Raw genomic sequence first — 27,790 nt, forward strand, 5'->3', positions numbered from 1 at the left:
TCCCTTTTGTCTCAGACACCAAAACAAACCAGCTGATACACGTGTCCCTATGACTCTTGTTTACTATCAAGGATGAGTAGTACAAGCGCCACTGGGAGATGTAGTCCATCTGGTTTCCCTTTGCCAGCAGTTTTCCTGCCCTGGGAGCAAGGCTGAAACTACCAACCCACAATCCAGTTCGCGGGCAAAGTTTGGCTCCGGTCCCAAGAGTGTCCGCGGCAGTCCAATCCGAAGCGCGCACCTTAGTGATTGACACCTCACCTTCTCCAGTAAACACAACACAAAAGTCAATACATGCCCGCCCACCGAGAAAGGCCACGGTATCACCCAATGAGAAAGTGGAAAGATTAAATGACAGTTCCACAGGCCAATGAGAGAGCGAAAAAGCTACAGGAAGGCTCAACCTCCGGGGTGTTGAGGGGAGGGGGAAGACGAAGCTTGAAAGACTTGGTAATGGCGACGGGTTTGGTAAGTAGGAAAGTTTCGGTTGAAGAGTAAGAGCTGCGACAGAAGTAGTAACGCTTGTTGTGGAGACCGGCGCTAGCCAGAAGAAGGGTAGGCGAGTTGTTAGTGGTGTTGTCGTGCCCGGGCGCCCCGCGTCGAGGCTGCGCGCACTCGGTGGCGGTTTGTTGTCTTTTAGTTCGGAAGGGGTGGGGGTGGGGAAGGGAGGGGCTGGGGCCCCGCGGGGATCCGGCTGCGGGGACCGCGCGGGTTGGCGCCCCGCTCCTCCGCGGGCCGCCCGCGAGGCGGAGGCCGACGAACTCCAGGTTCCTGCCCGTGGCGAGCCCGCTGGGCCCGCGCTCCTCGAGAGCTCACCTGGGCTTGGCGGCGGCGCTCGGCGTCTCGGGCGGGGGCTGGGAGGAGACGGGGTCGGGGCGCGCTCCGGCCGCGGCTCGCGGCGGGCCGTCGGCCCGGGCCGGGCGCTGAGGTGGGGCGGGCCAGGGTGGGGGAAGAGGCCGGAGCTTCGCCGGGCTTGCCCCGCAAAGTTTGACTTCAACGATCGCCTCTCGGCGTTGGGTCGGAGAGTGGCGGCGAGCGGAGGTCAGGCCTCGAGGAGGGACCCGGGTGGAGGCGTCGAGGCCTCCGGGGCCGGGCGGGCTTTCGGACCGAGCCGGGAAGCTCGCGGAGCCGCTGGGCCCCGGGGCTCATTGTTACGCAGTTCGAATGAATGGGCTCCGGGGCGCCTGCGCAGTGGGGCTGAGCCGAGGGGAAAAACAAGCCTGGCGTCCAGGCTGCGGTCACATGACGGGGGGGGGGATGGGAGGGAGGGCGATGAATGGCGAAAGAGGTGGACTTGGCGAGCGGCGGAGGGAGGGAGGCTCAGCCTCGGGAGGCCGACCCGGAGTGGGAGCTCGGCCGGCCGCTCCCGTCTCCGCCTTTCAGTTTAGGACGCCGCCGCAGTCGGATTAAAACAGAACAAGACAAGAAGGCTCCAGGCGCCGCCGGCTGTTTGTTTGCTGTGTGTGAGCGCGGGGCGCGGCCCGCGGCCTCCGGGCTTTGCGCTTTGCCCCCGAGCTCTTAGGGAGGTTTTCGGTTCGTGATGGTGGGGCCGGGCGCAAGTTTCTGGCTCAGAATGCCACGGATGATGCCAGGACCGGAGGAGGGTTGCCAGGGGGAGGGGTTCACATCTGCAGCTACTCCAGTGATTGACAGCGGTCGAAACCTATAATCTGGGGCTTGGGGTTTGGGTCTCCGCCCCGCCTCCCCCGGCCCCGCACTACCTGAATGCAGTGCTGGAGCCCCTGGTTCTGCGTCCCTTTAAAATTCAGTTCCTGCGGGGTTGGTAATGTTTGACCGAGTTTTAAAGAAAACTGAATATAAACAGGCTTAAACCCACCCTTTGAGTTACCTCGTAGTTTTGAGAAAGCCATTTAACCAGTTTAAAGCAAGTGCTCTTCCAGCTTGACTAACCAATTGTAGAATAAAAAGTCGATTTCACTTTGTAATTCTCTACTCAGTATTAGAAACCCAGTTGCCATTTCTTACTGCTTGTAAAGTCCTTCCCCTTTGTCCATCCCTCTGAGTCCTGCATCCATTGAACAGGTACCTGCCCCCCTAAGCTCAAGCAGGCAGGCATTCTCAATTTTTACATGCTTCACGGTGTGCACTTCCCGCACTTCAAACATGACACTATCAAATTGTCTCCACTATATTTTAACTTTTAGCCCCTCTTTTCCCTAGCCAAGTGCCCAGTGAAGAGCACATATGGCATTGGAATTAGTGAGTGAATAAACCATGAAGAATCTGAAGGTTCTTCCACGAGAACAGCAAGCTGTGGTCTCTTCTGTATCTTAAAATAACAAAAACAGCACTCTTACCCCTTCATAAATTGTCTTAGGAAGTTACTACCATTTGTTGACGAGACAAGTCCTAGTAGTGTGTGTAGTATGAGAAAGATTATATACTTAGAATGGGAAAATCACTATAAATTTCAGAAAATTAAATAGAATTCTGGAAAATTTACATATTGATTTCCTTGTGTGTTAACTATCTGACATCAGAAGCATTCCTATTCATAGTTTGATCTGAAATCACTTTGTGCTTCCTATTACAACTTACCATTTTTCCTAGAGAAACTAGAAAACTAATTTTCTCTAATGTACTTTATTGGATTCTTTAAAGCTTAGGGAGTTTCCCCCCCAGTAGGTCATTATATGTAAATGTTTACAGTCAAGATTTTTTCACTCATAATACGAATTTTAGAGAATTTCAAGTACTTCATAAAATGACTTAACTACTATTTGAATTGAGAATATTGTTTTAAAGTTTGATGGCAGCAGTGGAGCGTAGGTTTTATGTTAAGTGAGCTTGTGATTAACATTAATTTGTCAAGATGTGCTTGAGTAACATTTAGCAAAGCCATGGATGTGTGTAGTATCTTTTAACACCTGCAGCAAATCTGTAAGAAAAAAATAGATAGGTTTTATTACCACTTACAAATGAGAAAGCTCAAGCTGGACACTGGCTTATGCCTGTAATCTTATCTGCTCCGGAGGCTTAGATCAGAGGATCCAGGTTCAAAGCCAGCTGCTGCAAGAAAGTCTCTGAAACTCTTATTAACCAGCAAAATGTGGGAAAGTGGAGCTGTAACTCAGTGGTAGAGCCCTAGCCTTGAGCAAAAAAGCTGACAGACAGCCCTGCTGGCCTTGAGGTTAAGCCCCAGGCCAAGGCTCCCCCTCCCTCCCCTCCCCTGCAAAATAAATAAATAAAAAGCAGCCTCAGGCCTGGAAGTCAAAGTGTTCCAGCCCTTAAAGGTGTTAAGTGATGGGCTAAGGTAGTACCTGTGATCAAAACCCACCTTTTTTCCCCTTAACATACCTTTAATCTAGAGTTGTGGAAACATTTCTGTAAAAGAGATAAAGTTTCATTAAAAATAAGTACATTTAAAATAAGTACATTAGGGCCTTTTACTTAATACAGTTTGTTATAGTGCCTTGTAACTTGTGATTATATAACCCAATTGTAGATACATAAGTTCCCCCTAAAAGGTATATGAATTGAACATTACCTTCTCATTTCCTCTTTCAAAACAATTTGGGTCTGGACTTAGTGTGGAAGTCCTTCAGGATTAGGGGAGAGATCATCTTGAGGATCCTACCATGAAGTCCATAGTGACCATGGAAAGGTAAGAGTCTAGGAAGAATGGGCACTTGAAAATGGGAATCTAATATATATTGGTGTAAACTACTCACTCCGTTCTTCAAAAAGACAATGTCCAGGGGCTGGGAAGGTGGCTCAGTGGTAGAGTGCTTGCCTTGCAATGGATGAGCCCTGGGTTCCATTCCTCAGCACCACATAAGCAAAAAGAAAAAAGCCGAAAGTGGCACTGTGGCTCAAGTGGTAGAGCGCTAGCCTTGAGCTGAAGAGCTGAGGGACAGCGCCCAGGCCCAGAGTTCAGGCCTCACAACCAGACCTCCCCCCCCCCCCCCAAAAAAAAAAAAAAAAAAAGAAGAAGAAGACAATGTCCTAATCAGCGCTTTTCCTCATCCATAATACTGAGTTGCTCACAAAGCTGTTTTTGGTAAAATTAGAAATTGTACATAGAAAGTTTAGTAAGTTGTAGGTAGACAGGCGTTTTGTAAAATCTAGTTAGTTTTTCCTCCATTCATAGAGACTCAATAACATCTAGTCCCCTCTTACCTCCTTTTATGTGAGTGTCTGCTTTGTAAACAAAAACAGTGGGGTCACATCCATTGAAGGTTAGAACAAGAAAATGGGCTAAGGTAGTACCTGTGATCAAAAAAAAAAAAGAGCTTCTGCTCTTTCCCCGGAGAATTTATTTTTCCTTTTGAAAATCGCTCATCTAGTGAAGAAATGACTCCTGTAGCAAGACAAGCTGTGTTTATTTTTAGTATCAAAACTTACAAAGACAAGAATGGACTGTAGAGTTAGTATCACCAGTAGATAATTGAAAGAGGAGCTTCAACAAATGGCTAATTGATAACAAGTAAAGGGAAATATTTTTTGAGTAAAGATTCTTAGGATATTCTTTTACCTTGAGGGAGACCTTGCTTTTTTTCTCTAACATAATTTGACCAAAAGACAGTTTGTATTTGCATATGATTTTACATTTGCATATGGTTTTATATTTTATTCTTGCAGTGGCTCTATGAAATAAATAGAGGTAGTGTGAGGTGAGGTTAAGTTTTTTTTACCTCAGAGTACACAGCCAACTCTAGTCTTCTTGGCTCAAGTCTATGCTTTTTTTTCATTGTAGCTTTTAGCTTTATAGTAGCTAAAGCTCAGTTATCTGAAGCTCACACTAAACTTGATTACCTTGAGCAGTGAGAAATGCAAAGATCAATAAATATTTTTTAATCCTTTTTGTTATTTGTTGGTAAGCTGTGGTTTGAAATTCTTTAGGGAGTGTTATGATGGTCTGGTGGTAGATAAAAGCATGGTGATGGTGACGACGAAATGATAGTTAAAATGTTAAAATACTATAAATTATCAATGACAGACACTGCAGGCCCTGCTGATCAGGAAGAAAAAAAATTAGCTGGGAAGAATGAGGAAACAAAAGAGCTCGGTGGGGAAGGAACACAATCTGTGCTGTGCTTCTGTGGACTTGAGCAGCACTGTTGATAGACAAAGCAGAGCTGTGGAAACTTGTAGTGCAACCTCTGAATTTCATAAGAAGGAAAGAATGGGATCTTTTTCTGTGTGAAAATACCGTACAGAGGGGGTTACAATTACATGAGCAAGGTAATGAGTTCATTTCTTATCAAGCATTGTTTCCCCTTCCCACCCCCCCCCCCCCCAAGAATGGGAAAATTTTAAGATGCAGCTGTGGTTGACTTTCAGTTCATATTTAATATGTGAAATGTATAATGTGTCATGAAGATACTATGGAGAGTGTTAAAATCTGCTATCTAAACTATTAGTGTTTGCTGTTGAGAGAACTCATAGAATGAATCCTGGTCTTAGGGGAAACTAGTCTTAGGAATTACTAAGAAATGTGTTAATACTACCAGTTAACCTTTTCTTTTATGAGAATGTCTGCAAGGAAGATACAGATGGTTCACACAGAAATTGGGACTTTGGGTGCTCTTTTTTTTAAAAAAAAATACTCTCCTTATATTAAAAATCTTTCTGTATTTAGGACTTTAGTATGATTTTGAATAGGTTCAGAGTATTCAAAATATACCTGCTATTGTGTCAGACCTCTGTCCACATCCTCAGTGCCTCCTTGTTGTCTAGTAATTGTTAATACTATTCCATATTGAAGGTTTGCTTTGTGTTGTAATTCAGAACATTTTACCATATCTCAAGGGAGTTTTCATTATAACCTATGAGGTATATGCTTTAATTATTTCGATTTTACAACCCAGACAGTATTTTGACATAATTGTTCAGAGTATCTAGGTTAATAAGTGCCAAACATGTAATAAATGCAAATTCTTGTCTCAAAAAACAATTGTAGCTAGATACAATTCCTGACTAGACAGGTGGTTCTTGGTTATAATACCAGCTACTCAGGAGCAGAGATAGGGAGGATCACAGTTTGAAAACAGCCTCAATAAAAAGTTACAAGACTATCTCAATAAACAAGCCAGAGGTGAAGGTGTACACCTGTAATTCTAACTGCAGGGGTGGGATAGGTAAGAGGATCCTAGTCCAGATTGGCCCAGGCAAAGACTACAATACCCTATCTAGAAAAGAGCTGAAGCAAAAAAATGAGTGAGGCAGGAGCATGGCTCAAGCATGTACTGACTAGCACGTCCAAGCATATTCTGACTAGCATGTCCAAGCATGCACTGACTAGCATGTCCAAGCATGTACTGACTAGCATGTCCAAGTTATATACTGACTAACATGTCCAGGGCCCTGGATTTAAACCCAGTACCATTAAAAAAAAAGTTTTTTGAAACTAAAGTTGAATGCAGATTTACATCATAGTCTACCTATCCCCTTCTTAAAGTTCATGGTCATCCTTCTTTCCAGTGATGCTAGATTCTGTATTTTTCTGAATTTAGAACTTTGTAAATTCTGTGAGTTTGCTAATGTTGGAAGACTATCTTTGTTTTTTTTCTATTCATAGCTAAGCCTTATTTGTAGAATGGTGGTCATTAACTGATGATTTTTTTTCCACTAAAATGTAGATTCCTTGGGTTTGGTTTGGTCATTAACTTTTTACCATTGAGGTCTAACATTGCAATAAAATGTCTTGTACCTATCATACTAATTTTTTAATTAAAATTATTTTTGGTCTAGTTCTTAACTGTATGAAATTCTTTTGAAAGCAAAGAAGTAAAACAGCTCATAGGGCTGGATTTTACCCAGCCTGAATAAATAATTTTCTGATGGGAACAGGTTGGATATCGTTTGTTTAAAGCAGAGGTGTGATTGTCAAAAGAGATTAATTCAGAATTACTGATTAGGAGGACTACTCTAGTGATTTGATATTTGAGAAATCACATTTCTTCTAGTCATCCATTTTGTGTGAAGTTATACTAGAGCGGGTTTACTTTATGTGTGGATTAATTAGCAGAAAAAGGTTTTCTTTTCAGACTTTTGAAAAACACTAGATAAACTTATTTGCCTTAAGTCACGGCACTATGCGTGACTGTTTTTGAGATGTGTTAGATGACTTGTAATAATTTCCAGGAGGAAATGGGTTGAAACTGAACAGCAGGGATTCCTCTCCTGTGGCAGGAGCTGCCTTCCAGAGACAGGGGAGATGGAGCCGCGTTAGCCATCCCTACATGGGCCTTTCACTTCCACCTATCACGTGGGGCGCGGGGGGGGGGGGGGGGGAGGGGGGAGGGGGTGTCTATGAAGCGCAACTCTCGCGATAGGTGAGGGATCACTATTTCAATTAAAAGTAAACAAAAATCCCCTGCTACGGGGAAGCCGCAGTAAGAACTGTGATCTAGTGAGGGATCACTGTAACTCTCTGGTTGTCTACTGTTAAGTATTTTCAACAAAGTTTCTATTTAAGACATTAAGAACATGGTAGGTAACACTTCCGTACAGTCTGAGGTAATTGTTGTTTTTATTTGTCGGTCGTGGGGCTTGAACGTTGGGTCTGGGCACTGTCCCTCAGCTCTTCAGCTCAAGGCGAGCGCTCTACCACTTGAACCACAGTGCCACTTCCGGTTTTCTAGTGGTTTATTGGAGATAGGAGTCTCACGAACTTTCCTGCTCGGGCTGGCTTTGAACCGCAATCTCAGCCTCCCGAGTAGCTAGGATTACAGGCGTGAGCCACAGTAGCCACCATATGCCCGCCCTGATAAAAAAGTTTTTAAAAGAAAGTGTCAATACATTTTTGTTTCACTGTTTCAGTTTATCTTTACAACTCCTCAGTTGTCTGAGGAGTAAGGCAGGTAACATTAGCCCTGTTTTTAACAATACTGGTAAGTTAATGAGAAGCTCTTAGTCACTTGGGTCACATTAAATGATCAAGTTGGAATCAACTCATGTTTGCTTCTAACTCAGTGCCCTTTTCACTACACATCTGATAATTGATATCGGTGAATAAGGTTCTAAAACATTGCCTAGGCTAAGTGCAGGAAGCATCCAGAATTGAAATTAGAAATATAGTAAGGTTCTACTATGTTGAGAACCTTAAGATGTTTAATGTTGTCCAGTTATTGTACTTATTTTTGGTAATCTAAAACAATTGTATTTAAGCAAGTACTTAAAATGAAAGTCTAAATACAGTATTACTTAGAAGATTGAGAATATTAATAATGTTCAGCAGTAAAAGGATGAATGAACTTCTATATAGCTTTATAATGAATACTGTCTAGATCTTCCTGTTGTTTTTTTGATGAGAACTTCCCATGTTGCCCAGGCTGGTCTAGACTTGAGAGCTCAAACTGCACTTCCACCTCAGCCTCTGGAGTAGGCATGAAACAATGACGTAGTAAAGTATGAATATCAAGGAAAACATTATTGACTATGAGTATGAAAAATACGATTATATGTACACAAAAAAGATTGGAGTCAGACACCGGTGGCTAACACCTGTAATCCTAGCTTCTTCGGAGGCTGAGATCTGAGGACCGTGGTTCAGCCAGTCCTGGCAAGAAATTCCATGAGACTCTTTTATCTCCAGTAAACCACTAGAAGTGGCACTGTGGCTCAAGTGGTAGAGTGCTAGCTCAGGGACAGCACCCAGGCCCAGAGTTCAAGACCCACGAATGAGAGAGAGAGAGAGAGAGAGAGAGAGAGAGAGAGAGGACGCGCACGATTAGATTCTAATTTATTAAAGTGTTAGCATCTAAATCTCAATGAGGTTAGTAGTAGTCATATTTCTTTGTGTGTTTTGTGAGTGTGTGTGTGTGTGTGTGTGTGTGTGTGTGTGTGTGTTCCCTGGTCCTAGGGCTTGAAATCAATGCCTGGGTACTCTCCCTCAGCTTTTTTGGCTCAAAAGTTTTAAGATGCTTTAAAAAAATTTAGCCCTGATTATGTATTTTATAATCAATAAGATCATGAAAAAAGCCGTGTAGAAAAATTTTTTCCAGTGTTTACTAATTACATCATGGTTTAGAAAATTCTGATAAGAAAGACTAATTAATACCTGTTCAATGACCTTTTTTTTTTTTTTTTTTTTTTAACCTTGTCAGTCATGGGGCTTGAAGTTAGGGCCTTGGGGCTCCCTGGACTTTTGTGCTCAAGGCTAGCACCTTACCATTTGAGCCATAGCTCCACTTCCAGCTTTTTTGGTGGTTAATTGTAGATAAGAGTCTCATGGGCTTGCTCGCCTGGGCTGGCTTAGAACCATGTTCCTTAGACCTGGGTCTCCTGAGTTGATAGGATTGGCAGTACTCTGTCTCATTAACTTCTTAAGCAGCCTAGGCTGGGGTACTGCTTTACCTTTAATAGCAGTGTATCTTATTGTTCTATTTTGAAAAATACATATTGACAAAAATCAAGATTTTTTTTTTCTCAGTAAATGTGTGTGTGTGTGTGTGTGTGTGTGTGTGTGTGTGTGTGTGTGTCCTGGGACTTGAACTCAGGGCCTAGACACTCTGTGTGTGTGTGTGTGTGTGTGTGTGTGTGTGTGTCCTGGGACTTGAACTCAGGGCCTAGACACTGTTCCTGAGCTTTTTTTCTCAAGTCTAGGGTTCTACCCCTTGAGTCATACCTCTGCTTCCAGCTTTTTACTGTTTAAGTGGAGAAAAGAGTCTCTCAGACTTTCCTGTTAGGGCTGGATTTGAACCATGATCCTTAGAGCTCACCCTCTTGAGAAGCTAGGATTACAGGTATGAGCCACAAGTGTCTGGCTTAAGCTATTTTTTTAAGTGAAATTTACAGTATAGCCCCTGAAAATCCAGAAAATCTTATTGTTGTCACTCTTGTTTTATTTTTTATTTTATTATTTTTATTTTTTGCAAGTCTTGGGGCTTGAACTCAGGGCCTAGGCACTGTCCTTGTGCTTCTTTGCTCAAGGCTAGCACTCTACCACTTGAGCCACAGCGCCACTTCTGGCTTTTTCTGTTTATGTGGTTCTAAGGAATCAAAACCAGGGCTTCATGCATGCTAGACAAGCATTCTACCACTAAGCCACATTCCCAGCCCCATCACTCTTGTTTTAAATAACTAATTTGATCATTGTCCAAAGACTAGAGCGTAAAAGGTATAACTACATTTTCTTTTCATAGCAAAAATTTTGCTGAGCAATAAATGTATTTGTGTACGTTTTTTTCCTTGTGAGAACTTCATAGGCTTCATTGAATGTAGGTTCATTAGTTGCTTAGTAAAACTTACTATGATAAGTATTCATCTTTCTAGAAGTAGTAACCTTTTCATAATGAAAAGGCTTTTTATATGATTGTCCTAAATTTTCATTGAGAAATCTTTATTAGAAGTATAATATTTGAACATTTTAAGAAACTTAAATGTTCTTTACACAATGTAAAAGTGCTTAAAATTGTTCATTTTCAGAACATGAGGAAACACATTAAATAGGATAGAATACTTTTCAAAAAATTAGAATGTTCTTTGTCTTCAGTGGGTTAGTTTTCTTTTGAATTGGAGTTATATGTGAAACAATATATTGGTATTAATTTTCACATAATGTGTGAAAGAAAAATTACAAGCTTGAAGTAATGGGCATGGGGGCATGGCTCAACTGACAGAGTGCCTGCTTAGTGCTGCCAGACTGCTAATATTACAGAAAGTGGGGCGGGGGGATGTGGCACTGGGGGCTGACTACTCAGGAGGCTGAGATCTAAGAATTGAGGTTTATAGGCAGGTCTGGGCAGGAAAGGCTGATGAGATTCATCTCCAACAGACTACCTTAGAAAAGGCTGGAAATGGCTCTGTCGTTCAAGTGGTAGAGCTATTGCCTTGAGCAAAAGAAGCTCAGGTACAATTCCTAGGCCCTGAGTTCAAACCCCAGGACCAGCATTTAAAAAGAAGTGGGGGCAGGGGGGGATTGAGGAGAGAGGAGAAGAAAGGGGAAGGAGATAAAAGATGTAATTTTAATTTAGGAGAAAAGGCTGATAAATTTAGGACATTGATTATTTAGGATTTAGGTGTGGTGTTGGGGACAGTGGGAGGTCCAGATTCGGAATCTCTTCCTGGATCAAAGGATTTAAGAGATGAATAAATGGTAATGCATGGTTAAATTAAAATGCAGCATCATGCTATCTCTGGTTGATTTTATATTTTGGATGCCTAATAGATGACTTAACATTTTTTCTTTTCTTTTTTTTTTTTTTAAAGTCGGAGCACCATAACATGGTGTGGGAAGTAAAGACAAATCAGATGCCTAATGCAGTACAGAAACTCCTGTTGGTAATGGACAAGAGAACTTCAGGAATGAATGACTCATTGGAGTTGTTGCAGTGTAATGAGAACTTGCCATCCTCACCTGGCTATAACTCCTGTGATGAACACATGGAGCTTGGTAAACAAAATTAAAAGTTATTTAGGAACCTAAGATTCAGATTTATTTTCATATTTAATCTGCTTTAATCTACATTTTCTGTCAAAAATATTGAAGGTTTTGTATATTAGGAATATTCATCATTCTCCTCTTGCTTTTCGAATACTACTTAAAACCAGTATGACCAAGCTACTTATCATAGATACTCACTGATAAATTATTAGCTAAATATGTGAAGACCAAACTACTAAACACCTTAGGAAAATCCTGCTGTCCTCTGTTTTTTTTTTTTTTTTTTTTTAAGATATTACTGGTGAAATTTGCTAGAGAGACTTTACAATTGATTTGTTAGTGTAATTTAAAAATGACATTGGACCTTTGAAGCTCAAGGATTTGACATGTGTGATGGTCACTCATGCTGAGCTAAACTAGAGATGATGTAGCCTGTAATGCTGTGTAGGTTAGTGGAGTTGTTTTGTTCTGAAGCTAATGTTCAAGAAGAAATAGGTAATGAGTACCCTTGGCTTGTGCCCAGCTTTTCAGTGTGCCTTTGTCTACATTTAATATATAGTTACCTTCAATGTTCATAAAAACTCTGAGAATGTATGACTGTATTTTACAAGTGATGAAAGAGTAGAGAAGATGTGAGAGTACTGTTTGGGAATGTAGAGATCCTAAAAGTCTTTGAGCATAACCTGTTGAAATGACAAGAATTTTCTGGACCTTGATCTTACAGGGGGGGTACTGTTGAACAAGGAATATCATTTTAATCAAGAGTGGATTGTTCACCACCATGTTACGGGTTTCAGGAAGAAAACTGGCCCCCAGGGAGCCAGAACCTTGCCCCTTCCAGTTAAAAAGTTAAATTGCTGAATGTGAAAGACAGAAATAAATGAAGAAAGTATGTTAAAAGGTTTCTGGCAGTGAGGGAAGGGAAATAGCTACATCAGTATGAGAATTAGAAGATGTGGAAATTATTTTAAAATGTTAAGGTATTTTAGAACTCTGGCTATCCCTATGAGCATGGATACCTTTTAGTCAGTTTGAAGAATGGATATTTTGAGTTATTACTTCTAATTAAAGTATTTTAGTTTTTAGGAGACTATTCTAGAACATATTTCTGAATATGAGCTATATACTTTTATAATGACATCTAGGTGACCAGTAGAGTTTTCTTGTCTTATTTATTTAAGGGACCCATTGGATCTATAGAATTTGTTGATATGTGTTTCATAGAGATTGATATTTTGTTTTTAAATGTCTTCAAAATTCTTTTTCAAAACTCTTTAAGAAGAGAATCCTTTTTTTTCTTAATTCAGTGTTTCTTGTAAATATTGATTTGAATAGAATTTCAGATTAGAAAAGCTGAAAAATCTAGCATCTTTCTTTAGAGAAGGCATTTAAAGGAAAAGTAACCATGACTGAATTCAGAATTAGTAGTAGAGTGCTTGCTTAATACACATGAAGCCCTGGGTTTGATCCCCAGTAATGTGAATAGAACAAAATAAAAACAAAAAAAATTCTAACATTTATTTGTGAAAGTAGTTCCTAAAAATTAATAATAGGATTTTTTGTTTTCATCTTTGGAAAATTTCAATATTGCAATTTATGTAACAATATAGAATATAAATATTAACGTAATATTTGTACACATATAGTGCTTTTTTTCCTCATTAACCTGCTATATAAGAATGTCTCAGAGGTATATAAATCATTCTTAGGTGCGGCACAACAAATGGGGCAAAAGGATAGGGAAAAACCTGTTTTTCTATGCTGTGAACACTTGAGATAATTGCGTGGTTTAAGTGATGAACATTGCTTTGTTCACTTTTCCATCAGGCTCTACGGATTCCTGAATGTTCTTCCTAAGTTACAGGTTGTTAAAGAAAACATAATTGGATTTAATCTTGAATATGTAATTTTCCTCTCACAAAATCAGATAAATTTGAGGGTTTCTAGCTACAGTTAGAATATTGTTCATTATTATATCTTTTTTTATAATTTTGAGTATGCTTATTTGCAGATGACCTTCCTGAACTTCAGGCTGTTCAAAGTGATCCTGCCCAGTCTGCCATCTACCAGCTAAGTTCAGATGTTTCACATCAAGAATACTCAAGACCATCTTGGAACCAGAATACCTCAGACATATCGGAAAATACTTACCGTGAAAATGAGGTGGACTGGCTCACAGAATTAGCAAATATTGCCACCAGTCCACAAAGTCCACTTATGCAGTGCTCATTTTATAACAGGTGGGAGTATTGCCTGTACTTTTATTTAAAAGGATCATACAAAAATTGTTAATTACTTGAAATGTTTCCAATTTTAAAATAACATTATTAGCTGTCTAATGAATGATTAATTGAAAACAAAGTCATTAGAATTTAAGGACATTATAATGGCATGATTCCATATTTAGGATTAAAGATTCTGTAAGAAAAATACTATAAGAATTTTTTGTAAATGTGTAAAAGTCATGAAAATACATGAAGCGATACTTTTACTGTATATTTCTACTTTTATAAATAAAAATTGTATTTGTTTTAAAAAGCCATAATTATAAGAAGCATTGTATTTTAAACTTCTTAGTTTCCTTTGCTCTAGATTTGATATTTCCACAGCGTAGGCAGCTCTTTATCTTTCTGCTAATTTTAAAATCTTAAGAACTTAAAAGCAGATCGTATTGTTAAAAACCACTATTTCATGTGTATAAGTTAGAGTTTAAGAAAATGAGTTGTTGTGCTGTGAAATTATGGAAGCTTTCAACTGATATTCCTAGGGAGACCTGGGTAAATAACATTTCATTAAAAGACTTGGATTAAAAATATAGTCAGTTGTAATAGGGTCCTGCCTAGGTTTGTACTCTGTTGGCAGAAAGTGATAGACCAAAGTGCACTAAGTAATGCGGGAATAACCATGAATCTTGGTACTAGTCTTGATTTACTATAATGCTTTGCTAAAGAGTAAACCTCTTAGGTATGGAATCCTAGATGCTGCTTTTCTTCTATTTATCAGGATGCAGCTTTGATTAGAACAAATTCAGTTTAGTTAATTTTAGTTTAATTCCATGTAAATTTTCACAGGGGAGAAAGTTTTCAGAGAATTACTCTTTAGTCCCACTTTCCATTACAGTTGTCGAAAAAAACCTAGTTGTTTTACATTAAATAAATAACCTTGACTTACTAGTCAAGGTTACTTCTAGTTAGATGATACTTTTTAGTTTTTGCAAGGAAATTATAAGAAGATTCATAATGTAGTTCATAGGAAGTGAGTAAAAGCTTCAGAAGAAATTCAGTGTAAATAATTTGAACATGGTGGCATGTTCTGTAAATTCAGAACTTGGGAAGGCTGAGAACCATGAGTTTAGGCTTGCCGGGCTATGCACTGAAATGCTATCTCTAAAAACCACAAAGAAAATGTGGGTATAAAGAGATGTCTTCCTAAGTATGTAATTTTACTCTGTAGTATTTTCTATGCTTCCCTTAGCATAGAGTCAAGTTCTGCTGTCTTGCCCATCTTATAATATTGTCAGTGGTGTTCATGCAACTTCTTACAGATTGTTAATAACTATTATTGTGCTTTATCCGAAGCCATAACTATAGTACAAAGGGGTTGAGAATGGGTAAAATTTATATTCTTGCATAGGTAGAGGGTGAGAGATTGATGTTATTTGTATTTAGACATGTTTAGCATGTTAATTTTTATGTAGGTTGCATTTTTTTTTGGTGGGAGGGTGCTGAGATCTAACCCAGGGACTTGTAGATGTTAGAAAAATGCTCTACAACAAAGCTTGTATCCCCAGCCTACCACATCACATTGTTTCTTGTACTTTATTTTTGTTTTTATATTTAGTTTTATTTTTTGAGACAGATTTTTATCGTGTAGCTCAGCATAACTGTAAACTTGTAGTCGTCCTATTTCTGCCTCCTGAGTGCTAGAATTAACAGATGTGAACTTGTTATTTCTATTTTAAGTAGTTGTATGGGAAACACTTAATCCTTACTGAGTCTGAGTACATCAAAGTAGAAGAAAAAATGTATAGGGTGCTCTACACAAGGTATTACCGTTCACAAATGAAAGCACACATTTATATATATTCAGATAAAACTGAATAGGAACTAGGTATGATGGTACCTGTTTGTAATCCCAACACATGAGAGGCTGAGACAGGAGGATCTCAAGTTTAAGGCTAGTTTGGGCTACATGGTAGATACTGTCTCAAAAAAAAATTTAAATGGGATAAATGGATACTAGCAGTGATTAAAGCTTGTTGTTAAATCTGATGTGAAGGGGGTTTTAGGTAGGAAGTTGAGTTTAGGAACAGCATATTTTTACAATTGAAACTTTGCTGTCTATATTAAAGTTTGCCATAGCTGTTTTATATGTAATAACTCTGGTACTTGGACTATGGTGTTCTTTTAATCACAAAGACAGTTTTACTGTAATGACCTCTGTGTTATGGCAAAATCTGCTTTGTTTTAGATCATCTCCTGTACACATCATAGCTACTAGCAAAAGTTTACATTCCTATGCACGCCCTCCACCAGTGTCATCCTCTTCAAAGAGTGAGCCAGCCTTCCCTCACCACCACTGGAAGGAGGAAACACCAGTAAGACATGAAAGGGTGAGTTTAGTCATGAGGTTAAACTTTTATGAAGCTTATATAACAGTTGAGAAACTATGCTTTGTTTCATTACATTATTTGAAAGCTCATGAGAAAACGAAATATTAAAAGATCACTATGAAGGCCAGCAGCAGTAGCTCATACCTGTAATCCTAGCTACTTAAGAAGGCTGAGATCTCGAGAATTGAGGTTCAAAGCTATCCTGGGCAGAAAAGTCTTTGAGATTCCATCTTCAGTTAACCAGCAGAGTGCTAGAAAGGTGGTATGGTATGGCTCAAGCAGTAGAGCCCTAGCTGTGAGCAAGTAAACCAACTAGAGTGTGAGGTCTTAAGTTCAAGTCCTTGGACTGGCTAAATAAGTCAATAAATCTAAAAACAACAAAAAAAGGCTTATAATTTGTTTTTTCCACAGGCAAATAGTGAATCAGAATCTGGCATTTTCTGCATGTCCTCCCTATCAGATGATGATGATTTAGGGTGGTGCAATTCCTGGCCTTCAACTATTTGGCACTGTTTTTTGAAAGGTAAAAAAAAAATACTTGACTGTTTCTTAGCTTATCTAGTACATGAGTCACATATCTAAATCTAATACTTGTTTTCTGATTAAACTTTAGGCACACGACTGTGCTTTCATAAGGGAAGCAGTAAGGAATGGCAGGATGTTGAAGACTTTGCTAGAGCTGAAGGTTGCGATAATGAGGAAGATCTTCAAATGGGAAATCACAAGGTTAATTTAAAATTCTTTAAGGTTCCCCCCTCCCCAAACTTTTGAAATGAAACATAAAGTTTGTTAGTCTTTCTGCTTGCTTTCATTTTAAGGGATATCTTTACATTTAGGTAGAGGTTTTATGACCACTCATTGTTTAGCCTGATAGACAAAAGCAGTGACTTTAGGTTTACCTTGCTAGTTAGATTTTTCTTTTCTTTCTTTTTTTTTTTTTTTTTTTGGTTGGTCGTGGAGCCTGAACTGCTGTCCCTCAGCTCTTCAGCTGAAGGCTAGCACTCTATCACTTGAGCGTCAGCCCCACTTCCGGCTTTTTCTGCTTATGTGGTGCTGAGGAATCGAACCCAGGGCCTCAGGCATGCAAGGCAAGCACTCTACCACTGAGCCACCTTCTCAGCCCTAGTTAGATTTTTCTTACATGGGATGGATAAAGAGTTAGCCCTTTTGTTTTGTGGTATATTTTATACATTACACATTGGCAAAAACTAAACTGGCATTATTAAAGACAAGTAGTGAATAAATAAAGCTACAGAAGAGAATCATGATTCTCAATCATTTTTGCCTGCTACTTATCTGCCCACAGTGACAAATACGGACAAGGTTCTGCCCTCTTCTTGCACCAGTGTCTGTCAACTGGTAATGTCAGCAGCATCTTTGCCCATCCTGTAGACAGCATTCTGATGTTGGGCCCTCGTCTAGCTCTTCTAGCATCTTTGTTGTATGACTGGTCTTAGAGTTCCTCTCTCTCTGGACTTTGGCTTCTTGATCTGAAAAGTAGGAGTGGATCTTTATTTTTATTTTTTTGGTCGGTTGTGGGGCTTGAACTCTGGGCCTAGGCACTGGCAAGCACTCTACCATTTAAGCCACAGCGCCATTTCTAGTTTTCAGGTGGCTAATTGGAGATAAGAGTCTCATGGACTATCCTACCTGGGCTGGCTTTGAATGGCGATCCTCAGATCTCAGCCTCCTGAGTAGCTAGGATTACAGGCGTAAGCCACTGGCACCCGACTTGGATTATTTTAAAAATCTTATATATCTCTTAAGAATTAGAAAATTCTGTAATTTGATTGTTTGTAAACATGTTGGTAACTTCACCTGCAACTTTTCAGTTGTATATTAGACATTGCCATGTGAATAATAGTGTTTTTCAAGTCCAGTTTAATACGATCCAAATTGCACTATTTTTAGACTTACTTTCCTTCTATTCTTTTAAAGAGATTTTTATCCTTGATGAGTAGATTCCAAACAATGAAATTGTCTTTTATTGTATTCCCTTTCCTCCTTTCATATTCAGTTGATAATTTTTTCATAAAGATTTTCCAATACCCATTCTTTCTCATTCACATCTTTGTCATGTAATAGTATAATTATTGGATGTTATAGCTAGCTGTTGGTATGTTTATTTTTCTGTGAATTCAAGGGTAATACTCATATCTTTTTTCATGTTCATATTTTCAGATTACCACCTGGCATGTTTTATAATGAGGACTATAATGGGAGGTTTTGTAACCTCAAATAATAAGAGAGTTCCCTTTGCAGTAATTTTCATAAAATTGGCAAAAGTATTTCTTCCACTGGTGTCAGGGTCTCATGTTTGCTAGATAAGTGCTCAGCCACTTGAGCCAAGCCCTTAGTAGTTTTTTGGGGTTTTTGTTTGTTTGTTTTAGTTTGTTCTTCAGATAAGTGTCTCTTCATTTTCCCTGGGTTAGGCTTGGACTATAATATTCCTATGTGTGCCTCTTGAGTAGCTGGGATTACAGGCATGCACCATCATGCCTAGCCCATGATCTTCCCATCCTCCTAAGTGAAAGGATTAAATACTTTGCCTAAAGTCTTTAAGATCACTACTGTAATTAGACTGTCCTTTTCATCTTTATTTGTCCCAAATCTGCACTTAACCTTGTATGGTAGCAAATGCTCAGAACTCCTCAAAGAAATTGTTAAATGCAACGGTTACTGGTCCAAGGGCTTTGCTTTACCTTTCTACCTTGGTTCTACCTTTCTTGTCTTTTACATCCCAATACAAATGGAGCTGAAAGTCTTACCCTCTTTTGGAATATCTTATTAAACTCCACCAGCATTGTTTATACTTGAGCTAAAATAATTTATTCTAGTCTGCCTTAAGTATTGTAGATACTAAATATATGTGTCTTTCTTCATTGCTGGATCTATTATTCTTTAAACCAAAGATCCTGTTTTGGTTATTTTTGCCTTTTCTCCAGTCTTACATATAAGGAAAGCTTCACTGCTTGTTGAATTGAACACTTCAATTCATTCATTATGTGCATATATTTTCAGGGCTATGGTTCTGATGGTCTAAAGTTGTTATCCCATGAAGAAAGTATATCATTTGGTGAATCTGTACTGAAGTTGACTTTTGACCCTGGTACAGTAGAAGATGGCTTACTTACTGTAGAGTGTAAGCTGGACCACCCTTTCTATGTTAAAAACAAAGGTAGGGCTTCAATTGAATTCATAGTACCTTTTTGTGTCTTGTGGCTTTGGTGATTAAGAAGAAGTTTGAAGGGAAAATTTATTTCAAACAAAATACAATTACCATAAGAAATGTCTCCAGTAATACGCATGTTAATGTAGCTTAGCAGTTACTTCCTATGAGTTTGGGATAATTCAGAGTTAGGTATATCTTTCTGGAGTTAGCTTTTAGTTATAGTGGTATAGTTTGGGGACTAGAGTATTCAGGAAATCAGAGTTTGGTTTATATTGCCAAATATACTTACATAAACCTGAATCACCCTTAAGAGCAATAATACCACGTTAAGCATAATTTACTAATTTAGAGACGATTTTATGATCAGTATATTATTTACCACTATTTTGTAGCTTATTAAAAGTTCTGATTGATAAACCCTAAAAGATAATGGAATTCTGAAATAAAGTACTTTTGTAGGGCTTTCACATTGTTGAAAGGCTTATCTGGTTCTTACTCTGTTGTAAAGAAAGTTTCTATATTAGAAAATCTTTTGACTTTAAAGAAGTAACTCTTTTAAGAGTGTAGAAATGTCTTTTTCTTAGAGTGCTTTCTGCAAATTCTCATTCTTTATGCAATTATTGTTTAATTTTAGGTTGGTCATCATTTTACCCAAGTTTGACTGTGGTACAACATGGCATTCCATGTTGTGAAATTCATATTGGTGATGTATGTCTACCTCCTGGACACCCTGATGCCATTAATTTCGACGATTCAGGTGTATTTGATACATTTAAAAGGTAATACTGAATTCTTTCTTTTTTTTTCTATTAAATTTTTATCTTTAATTTCACTAGTGATTAGTAGGCAAACAATTAGGAAGTTAGAACTTTTAGAAAAGGTTTGAGGAATTGGCTCTGTGGATCAGTTGGTAGAGCGCTTGCGTAGAGCTGAAAAACTGAGGACAGTGCCTAGGCGCAGAGTTCAAGCTCCACATGGACAGGAAAAAAAAAAAGGATTGAGAAGTATGAAGGAACAATTTAGAGAAAAGTACAATTATGTGAATTTTATAGAGTAGTCATATTGACAAGATGTATTTATAAAACAGTATCAAATGTTACATGAACAAGAACTTAATAGATCACCTTTGAAAGTTGCATTAAAATCATCTGTTAATCACAACCCACAAATCTTTGTAATATTTTTTTATAGTTAACTGCATCATTTTTGTGTGTGTGCTGGTACTGTGGCTTGAATTTAGGGCCTGGGCGCTGTTCCTCAACTTTTTCACTCAAGATACTTAATTGTACCTTTGTTTAATATCCATTTTGACCCTGGCATTAGTTTCATATTTTAGTAAGTAATAAAACTGGTAAAAATTTGACATTAGGAAAGACTTAGGAAAGTGGGGTTTTTGAGGTCACTTTGCTATTAAGTGACATAAAATGACTGTTAGGAAAATGGAGGAGAAAGGAAGGAAACAGGCTAGACTCAACTTCCACAGGCGAGGACTGTTTATTGGGACACAGCCTTCCCATGTGTAAAGGAGCTGGGACAGGGGCTGGGTTTATATGAGATCTGAGCAAGGAGGCAGAGGTTAATGAAAAAGCCACTAGCTCAAGAGAGGTGGGCTGCTTTTCAGTTGGGCCCATGATGGAATATTTACAGCCAGACTTAGATAGATTGCTCTGCTGGAGTCAGGCAATCTGTACTTATCTTTGGTGGGTTGCCTGGTATCTGTATGCCCATGGGAAAACAGGGTGAGGATCAGTCCTTCATATTCCATCTTTGGATACATAGAATGGGCCTAGAGGCAAGTCCTTCAATGACAAAACCCAGATGGTGACAGTGGCTCACTTCTGTAATCCTACCTACTCAGGAGGCTGAGTCTGAGAACCACAATTGGAACCAGCCCAGGTAGGAAAGTCCATGAGACTCTCTACCTCCAATTAACCATCAGAAAACCAGAAGTAGCACTGTGGATCAAAATGGTAGAGCACTAGCCTGGAGCAAAAAAGCTCAGGGACATGCTCAGGTACTGAGTTCAAGCTCCAGGACCTACAAAAAAATAAATGACATAATCCCTAAGTTCTAACTCTCAGAAAGGCTGACCAGCTGTCTTAGTTTATATGAGACTGGTTTTATCACTAAAAGCCCAGAATCCCTGGAAACCTTTCAGTTTTATACAATTGGAACAATGGCTAATTCCCAGACAAAGTCTGTGTGTAGTCGGCTAGGATTATAAGTTTTTTTCATGATAATTACCAAATTCATAGTCATGTGTGGGCACTAAGAGTTCTTAAGAGTTACCGCTGACCTGTCAGTTTCATTTCTACTACTTAGCACACTGGCACAGGATATTTACTCAGAAAGTGTCTAGAAAAATGGAGTCTTAACTAAATGCTGTTTCATTCCCTCATGAACTCTTTGAAAAACTTACAGAAAAATTAAACAAAATTGACTTCATTTTTCTCAGGATATAGATCAGTAATAATGGCCATATATTGGTGAGAATATAACTAAACAGAAAAGTTTGGAGAGATAATTTGACTTTATGAAATTCAATATCAGCAATTTAGTTCCTCTGTTATATATACTTAGACAAGTAAGTTCTTGCAGATATGTACAAAGACGTATAAATATCTTCATAGCTATGTTGCTCATGACAGCAAAAATGTAGAAAGAATACTGATTGGCTGGGTTTTACCTCAAAAGTTGTGATATAACCAAACAGTGAAATTCTTTTGATCAGTGGGGAAAAAAATCAGATACATATTTTTAAATGTGGTCTGTTTTAAAAGCCATAAGCAAAAATTAGTCTTAGAAACATGTAAAGTATGATTCAAGTTTCTTTATGGAATGTCTAATATATCTTGAAGAATATAATAAAATCATAAATATAGTGATATATAATTTAAATGTAATCATAAATATAGTGATATATAATTTAAATGTACTATGTAATTGTACCAGGCATTTGCTAAGACCATCCCCATGTTCAGTGATCTGATAGGGACATACATGAAACTCAGCATGTACTTGTGCTTATGGCCATGACTTATTTTGGCAAAAGAATACAGGGCAAAACCAGGAAAGGGAAAACATGGTTAAGTGTAGAAGTCAGGTTTCCAGGAGTTCTCTCCCAGGGGAGTCACACAGGACATGCTCAGTTCCTACAGCAGCAAGTTGTGACAAGATGCATGAAATTTTTTCTTATAAAGGAAATTTGTTAGACATTTAATACCCAGATTTTTCATTTCCATACTGGTCACATATGTTCCCTCTGCCAAAATAAGCATTGTACCCAGATTCTATGCTTTAAGAGGAAATTAAATGGTCACAATTTGGGCGTGACAAGCCACTCTTGGCAGTTGTTAACAGTGATGCAGGAAATGCTATGGCTCAAGTGGTAGAGCGCACATCTTGACCTGAAAAGCTGAGGGACAGCACCCAGGCCCAGAGTTCAAGACCCATGACCGACAAAAAAAAAGAAAAGAAAAGTGATGCAGTCATTAATGAAAACCAAATTTTATATGCCAGTCAAGGGCCAGCCTTTTACATTTTTTTAGTTTTGTTTTTGGTTCCAGACTTGGAGCTAGCACTCAAGGTATGGGCACTATCCCTTAGCTTTTCTGCACAAGGCACTCCACCACTTTTGCTGAAGCTTGGGTACTTAACTGGAGACAAGAGTCTCAGATTTTCCTGCCTGTACTGGCTTTGAACTGCGGTCCTCAGATCTAGCCTCCTGAGTAGCTAGGATTACAGGCAGAGCCACCAATGCCTGCCTGAGGGCCTGTCTGCCTGCCTGCCTTCCTTCGTTCCTTCCTTCCTCCTTTCCTTCCTTCCCTCCCTCCTTCCTTCCTTCCCTTCTTCCTTCCTTCCCTCCTTCCTTCCTTCCTTCCTTCCTTCCTTCCTTCCTTCCTCCCTTCCTCCCTTTCTTCCTTCCTTTCTTTCTCTCTCTCTTTCTTTCTTCCTTTTTTCTTTCTTCTTTCTTCCTTTTTTCTTTCTTCTTTCTCTCTTTCTTCCTTTCTTTTTTCTTTCTCCTTCCTTCCTTCTTTCTTTCTTTTCCTTCCTTCCTTCCTTCCTTTCTTTCTTTCTTTCTTTCTTTCTTTCTTTCTTTCTTTCTTTCTTTCTTTCTTTCTTTCTTTCTTTCTTTCTTTCTTTCTTTCTTTCTTTCTTTCTTCTTTCTTTCTTTCTTTCTTTCTTTCTTTTGAGGGGCTTGAACCCAGGGTCTGGGTGCTGTCCCTCAGTGATTTTGCTCAAGGCTAGTGCTCTACCACTTTGAGCCGAAGCACCACTTCTGGTTTTTGAGTGGTTAATTGGAGATAAGCTTTTCAGGGACTTTTCTTCACAGGCTGACCTTGACCAGTAATCCTCAGATCTCAGCTTTCTGAGTAGCTAGGATTATAGGAGTGAGCCACTGGTGCCCAGCTAGGGCCAACCTTTTATATAGACTAGTTAGAAAATAGTAGTCAGGCCTGTTAAGTCTTTTTACATGAAACATTAGTTTTAGTATAAAAAAACATTATGAGTATGTTAATATATGATTGATTACATATTGTTTTCGTAATAAAATTACTTGAGAATGGTTTTCTGGAATTGGCAAATGTGCAATCAGTGATCGAAATACTGTTCATTTGAATTACCAGTCTGGTTTTTTTTTATACTTTGTAACTTAAATGTATACTTGTGTTTTTCATAAATCAAATATTGTTTAAGCATAAGACTTGTTTTTAAATTTGGCTACCTTTATAAAGCAAAAAGGGAAATTTGGCTGCCTAATTCCTGTTTTGTTCCTTCCAAATGATAAACACTCTTGGCCACTGGTCTTATTTTACTGTTGAGTGACAACAATATAACAGCAATACCCTCTTCCTCCCCTGCAAAGGAGTGGGAAGGAACAGCTTCATCCAGGAGAGAAAGCTTGAAAAAGTTAAGAAGCATGAAATGAAGTAAATTTCATTGTGATTATATTACAACCTGGTGGCTTAAGAGAGATGCTGCTTGGCACAAGGAGAGCAAGAAGGCTAAAAGGCAGAAAGAATCTTGAGTCCAAGAGAGAACCCTAGAATATATTTTCAAGTATACTGGGGTATGGAACAAATTTTTGAGTCGTGATTTACAGAAAAGTAAATTTAAGTAATTTCTAGTTTGGTAAGAGTCAGAAATCAACAATAAATTAAAACTCTGTTGTCTTAGAAAAAATGCTTCCATGTAAGCATGATTTGAAAAAGCCCATTCTGAGATACTGTGAACTGACGCCAATCTTCCTGTCTAAAATAATCACTAAACATCTTATAAAGACAGTGACATTTCTATTCAAGCAATATTACAATTTAACAACTTATGGAGTATCTGTTACTTGCATTATCCTATTAAGTTATATCTTCATTCCAGGGGGACAGTAAAAACAGACACACTGACATTGTTTCAAGCACTCTTACCTACTAACCTAGGCTACTTGCACATTAGCCATAGGTAACTTATTTAGTACTAATAGGGCCTAGACTCTTCCTTAATTGTTTTCTATTGTTATTTCAGCAACACTTCCAAATAAGTGGAAGAGAGAGATAGGATCTGACTCTGCTAAAATTTTATATTTCATTTTCAAGAATTAGAAAAGTTAAGGAAGGCATAGGCACACCTTGCAGTGTCATGAAAGAGATGAGTGAATGTGTAGAGTGTAGATTATGTTGAGTGAGAGACAGGATAGCCTAACTCCTTAAAATCTGTAAAAATGAGGACAGTACTGCACAAAGGATGAAGTGAGTTAATATATACAATTTACCTAACAGACACTACATTATTGTGGAGTTTGTCCATAACAGTAATGACTCGTCAGTGGAGGAGGAGGACATTCTAATGGGGAAAGGATGGTATGCACAAAACCTAGAGGCACATTTGAGGCACTAGAAGTGACTCAGTGATAACCAAACACATGCTTGCCCGAGGGGAGCAGGAAATTCAGCTATTTTTAAAGATCTGTGTAATTTGTCAATACTGTAGTTGCCTTGGAGTCCTGACTTCTGTGGTTAAATACTTCAAACTGATTTAAATTATATCCATAATGGAAACATGATAATTCAGTTTTTGCCACTAGATGGTGGAGTTTTCAAATTTTAATTAACTAGCTTTATTCTATGTCTGTTGGCACTTTAAATTGTAATGAAGTAGTCCTCTTCAGTGGAGATGAATTACTTTGCATTAGATTCCTATCAGGATACAAACTTTCTTTCTAAACTTTATATGAGAAGAGCTTAAAATACTGTACCAAAAAAAGAACCAACCCCCAGTTGGAGGTTTTGCTCAGATGGTAAGCATCATCCAGGGAGCAAAAACTCAGATACTTAAGTTTGGTTAATGTTCTGGAACAAAAGGAAAAAAGACACTAGTTCCAGTCCTGGGGAGAAAATGACAATGCTGATTTCTGAGCAGATACTTTTTTTTGGGGGTGGGGGGGTCCGGTCATGGGCCTGAACACTGTCCCCTCAGCTCTTCAGCTCAAGGCTAGTGCTCTACCACTTGAGCCACAGCATCACTTCTGGCTTTTTTCTTTTTTGCTTATGTGGTGTTGGGGAATCGAACCCAGGGCCTCATGCATACAAGGTAAGCGCTCTACCACTGAGCCACCTTCCCAGCCCCAACTGAGCAGATACTTTTGTAAGTTATAGTTAAAAAGACACCATTTGGCTGGAAGTGGGTAGAAGTCATTTTTGTTTTTTATAGTAAATAGCGTAGACCTGCTGTGATGAGGATTTTCTGTTCTTAGAATATTCTATAATCTCATAGGCTTTACCTTTAGACACATGTTATTCCTGTCAATAGTATTAACCTATTTTAAAGTAGTGCTAGAATTTGTGTTTCAGGTAAATAGGAGCTGATAGAATTTTTAAAATTTTTTTTATTGTAAAAATACTGTAGAGAAAGGGGTTACAATTACACAAGAAGGTAATTAGTACATTTCCTATCAAGCATTGTTACCTCCTCCTTTGTTTTTGATAGAATTACTTATCAAAATAAAAGCCAGATAGATTTTTCTGCCAAGTAGAAAGTAGAGGCAAAAAGGATTAACACAGAACAAAAGAATTCTTATGACTGGTTTGTGGGTTTGTCTTTAGGCTGTGGTCAACATTAGCTCTTAAATTTTCAGCTAGTATTTTCAATTAATTTGACTGTTTACTTTGACTTTAGAGCTTAATAGTGTGGACTTGAGTGAATAATACTTTACTTATCCAGCCCACTTCTTTATATTTTTAATATAAAAGGAGAGAGTAATGAAATCCTTCCAGCAGGCTTGTTGAGGAAAAAATCTGAATAGCCTCTATCCATACCCATGTAAACTGAACTTCAACTATAGAATGTTACCTTCTGTGATTGTTTTATTATGAACTGGGCTGCATAATATATATGTAACTTTTGGGGGGACCTAGTCATATAGAACTCTTTGTACAACTATGTATTTTAAGTTTTTTAGCCATATCTAACTATTGATTACCCTTTCCTTTCTGTGTTTTGTAGTATTTAGTCATTAGGCCTGGTAATTGCCCTCCAATTTCATTTTTATTTTCTAAATTTAGGGTCCTTGAGGCCAAGAATTCAGGCTGCCAAAAAGTGAACCAGTCCCTGGTGGCTCACACCTGTAATCCTAGCTACTCAGGAGTCCGAGATCTGAGGATGGTGGTTCTAAGCCAGCCCAGGCAGGAAAGTCCATGAGACTCTTATTTCCAATTAATTACCACAAAAAGCTGGAAATGGAGCTGTGACTAAGTGAAAAAGTCCCAGCCTTGAGCAAAACAGCTCAGGACAGCATCCAGGCCCTGAGTTCAAGCCTCAGGACTGGCACTCCTCCCCTCTCCCCACCCCCCCTTCCCCGAAAAAAATAAAAGAATAAATGGCTTGTGTGGGATCTAGAGTGGTTACTTGCCGTGGATAAAATATGCTGATGATAACATCCCTTTTGCTGAGGTGCAAAAGTTAACAGTATGTTGGTAACAATGTACTAGGAAGATACACTGAAATTTCTAATCATATGTTAAGGATTTTCCCTTAAAATCCTTTTTTTAAAAAAAGAAATTGTAGTCCAACTTTAAAACAATGTTAATTGTTTTTAATATTCCAGCTATGACTTCACACCTATGGACTCTTCTGCAGTGTATGTGTTAAGTAGCATGGCTCGTCAGCGTCGCGCGTCTTTGTCTTGTGGAGGATCTGGTGGTCAAGACTTTTCAGGATCTGGATTCAGTAAAAACTGTGGCTCACCTGGATCGTCACAGCTCTCTTCCAATTCTTTGTATGCTAAAGCTGTCAAAAACCACAGCTCAGGGACTGTGAGTGCCACTTCTCCTAATAAGTGCAAGAGACCAATGAATGCCTTCATGCTTTTTGCCAAAAAATACAGAGTTGAATATACTCAGATGTATCCAGGGAAAGATAACAGGTAAACATGAAAATAATTTTGATTATAATTATTTAGTAACACTTCAGTATATAGTAACTGAGATAAGTGAATATAGCTATCATTGGCTTCGTCCTTTAAAGTTTAAGTGAATTTTAGGATCATATGCAATTATCTTTAACTAGGTTATCTTAGTAGCAAGGAATTGCTTTTTTGAACTGACAATAAATATCACGTTAGAGGACACACAGGTTATTATAACAGTTGACAGTTTCTTATGTT

The 27,790-nt window shown here is 38.7% G+C and overlaps 1 protein-coding gene across 3 annotated transcripts in view; it reads left to right on the forward strand.

Moving 5' to 3' along the window:
* The first annotated feature begins 148 nt into the window (after positions 1-148).
* Positions 149-27,790, forward strand: part of Hbp1 (HMG-box transcription factor 1) — a 35,306-nt gene continuing 7,664 nt past the window's right edge. Inside the window, exons 1-9 of one of the 3 annotated variants that reach the window (XM_042684598.1) lie at positions 149-468; positions 11,176-11,359; positions 13,362-13,590; positions 15,821-15,962; positions 16,374-16,485; positions 16,576-16,688; positions 18,984-19,140; positions 19,769-19,913; positions 27,233-27,550. In XM_042684598.1, coding sequence (XP_042540532.1) covers positions 352-468; positions 11,176-11,359; positions 13,362-13,590; positions 15,821-15,962; positions 16,374-16,485; positions 16,576-16,688; positions 18,984-19,140; positions 19,769-19,913; positions 27,233-27,550 — 1,517 coding nt within the window. In that variant the 5' untranslated portion in view covers positions 149-351. Of the gene's footprint in view, positions 556-3,529; positions 3,626-11,175; positions 11,360-13,361; positions 13,591-15,820; positions 15,963-16,373; positions 16,486-16,575; positions 16,689-18,983; positions 19,141-19,768; positions 19,914-27,232; positions 27,551-27,790 lie in introns of those variants that run through there. The other 2 variants (XM_042684600.1, XM_042684599.1) reach the window with 2 other exon arrangements.

This window comes from Dipodomys spectabilis, unplaced genomic scaffold (genome assembly GCF_019054845.1).
Source record: "Dipodomys spectabilis isolate Male_0828 unplaced genomic scaffold, ASM1905484v1 ptg000089l, whole genome shotgun sequence".
In the NCBI taxonomy this organism is placed as follows: Eukaryota; Metazoa; Chordata; class Mammalia; order Rodentia; family Heteromyidae; genus Dipodomys; species Dipodomys spectabilis.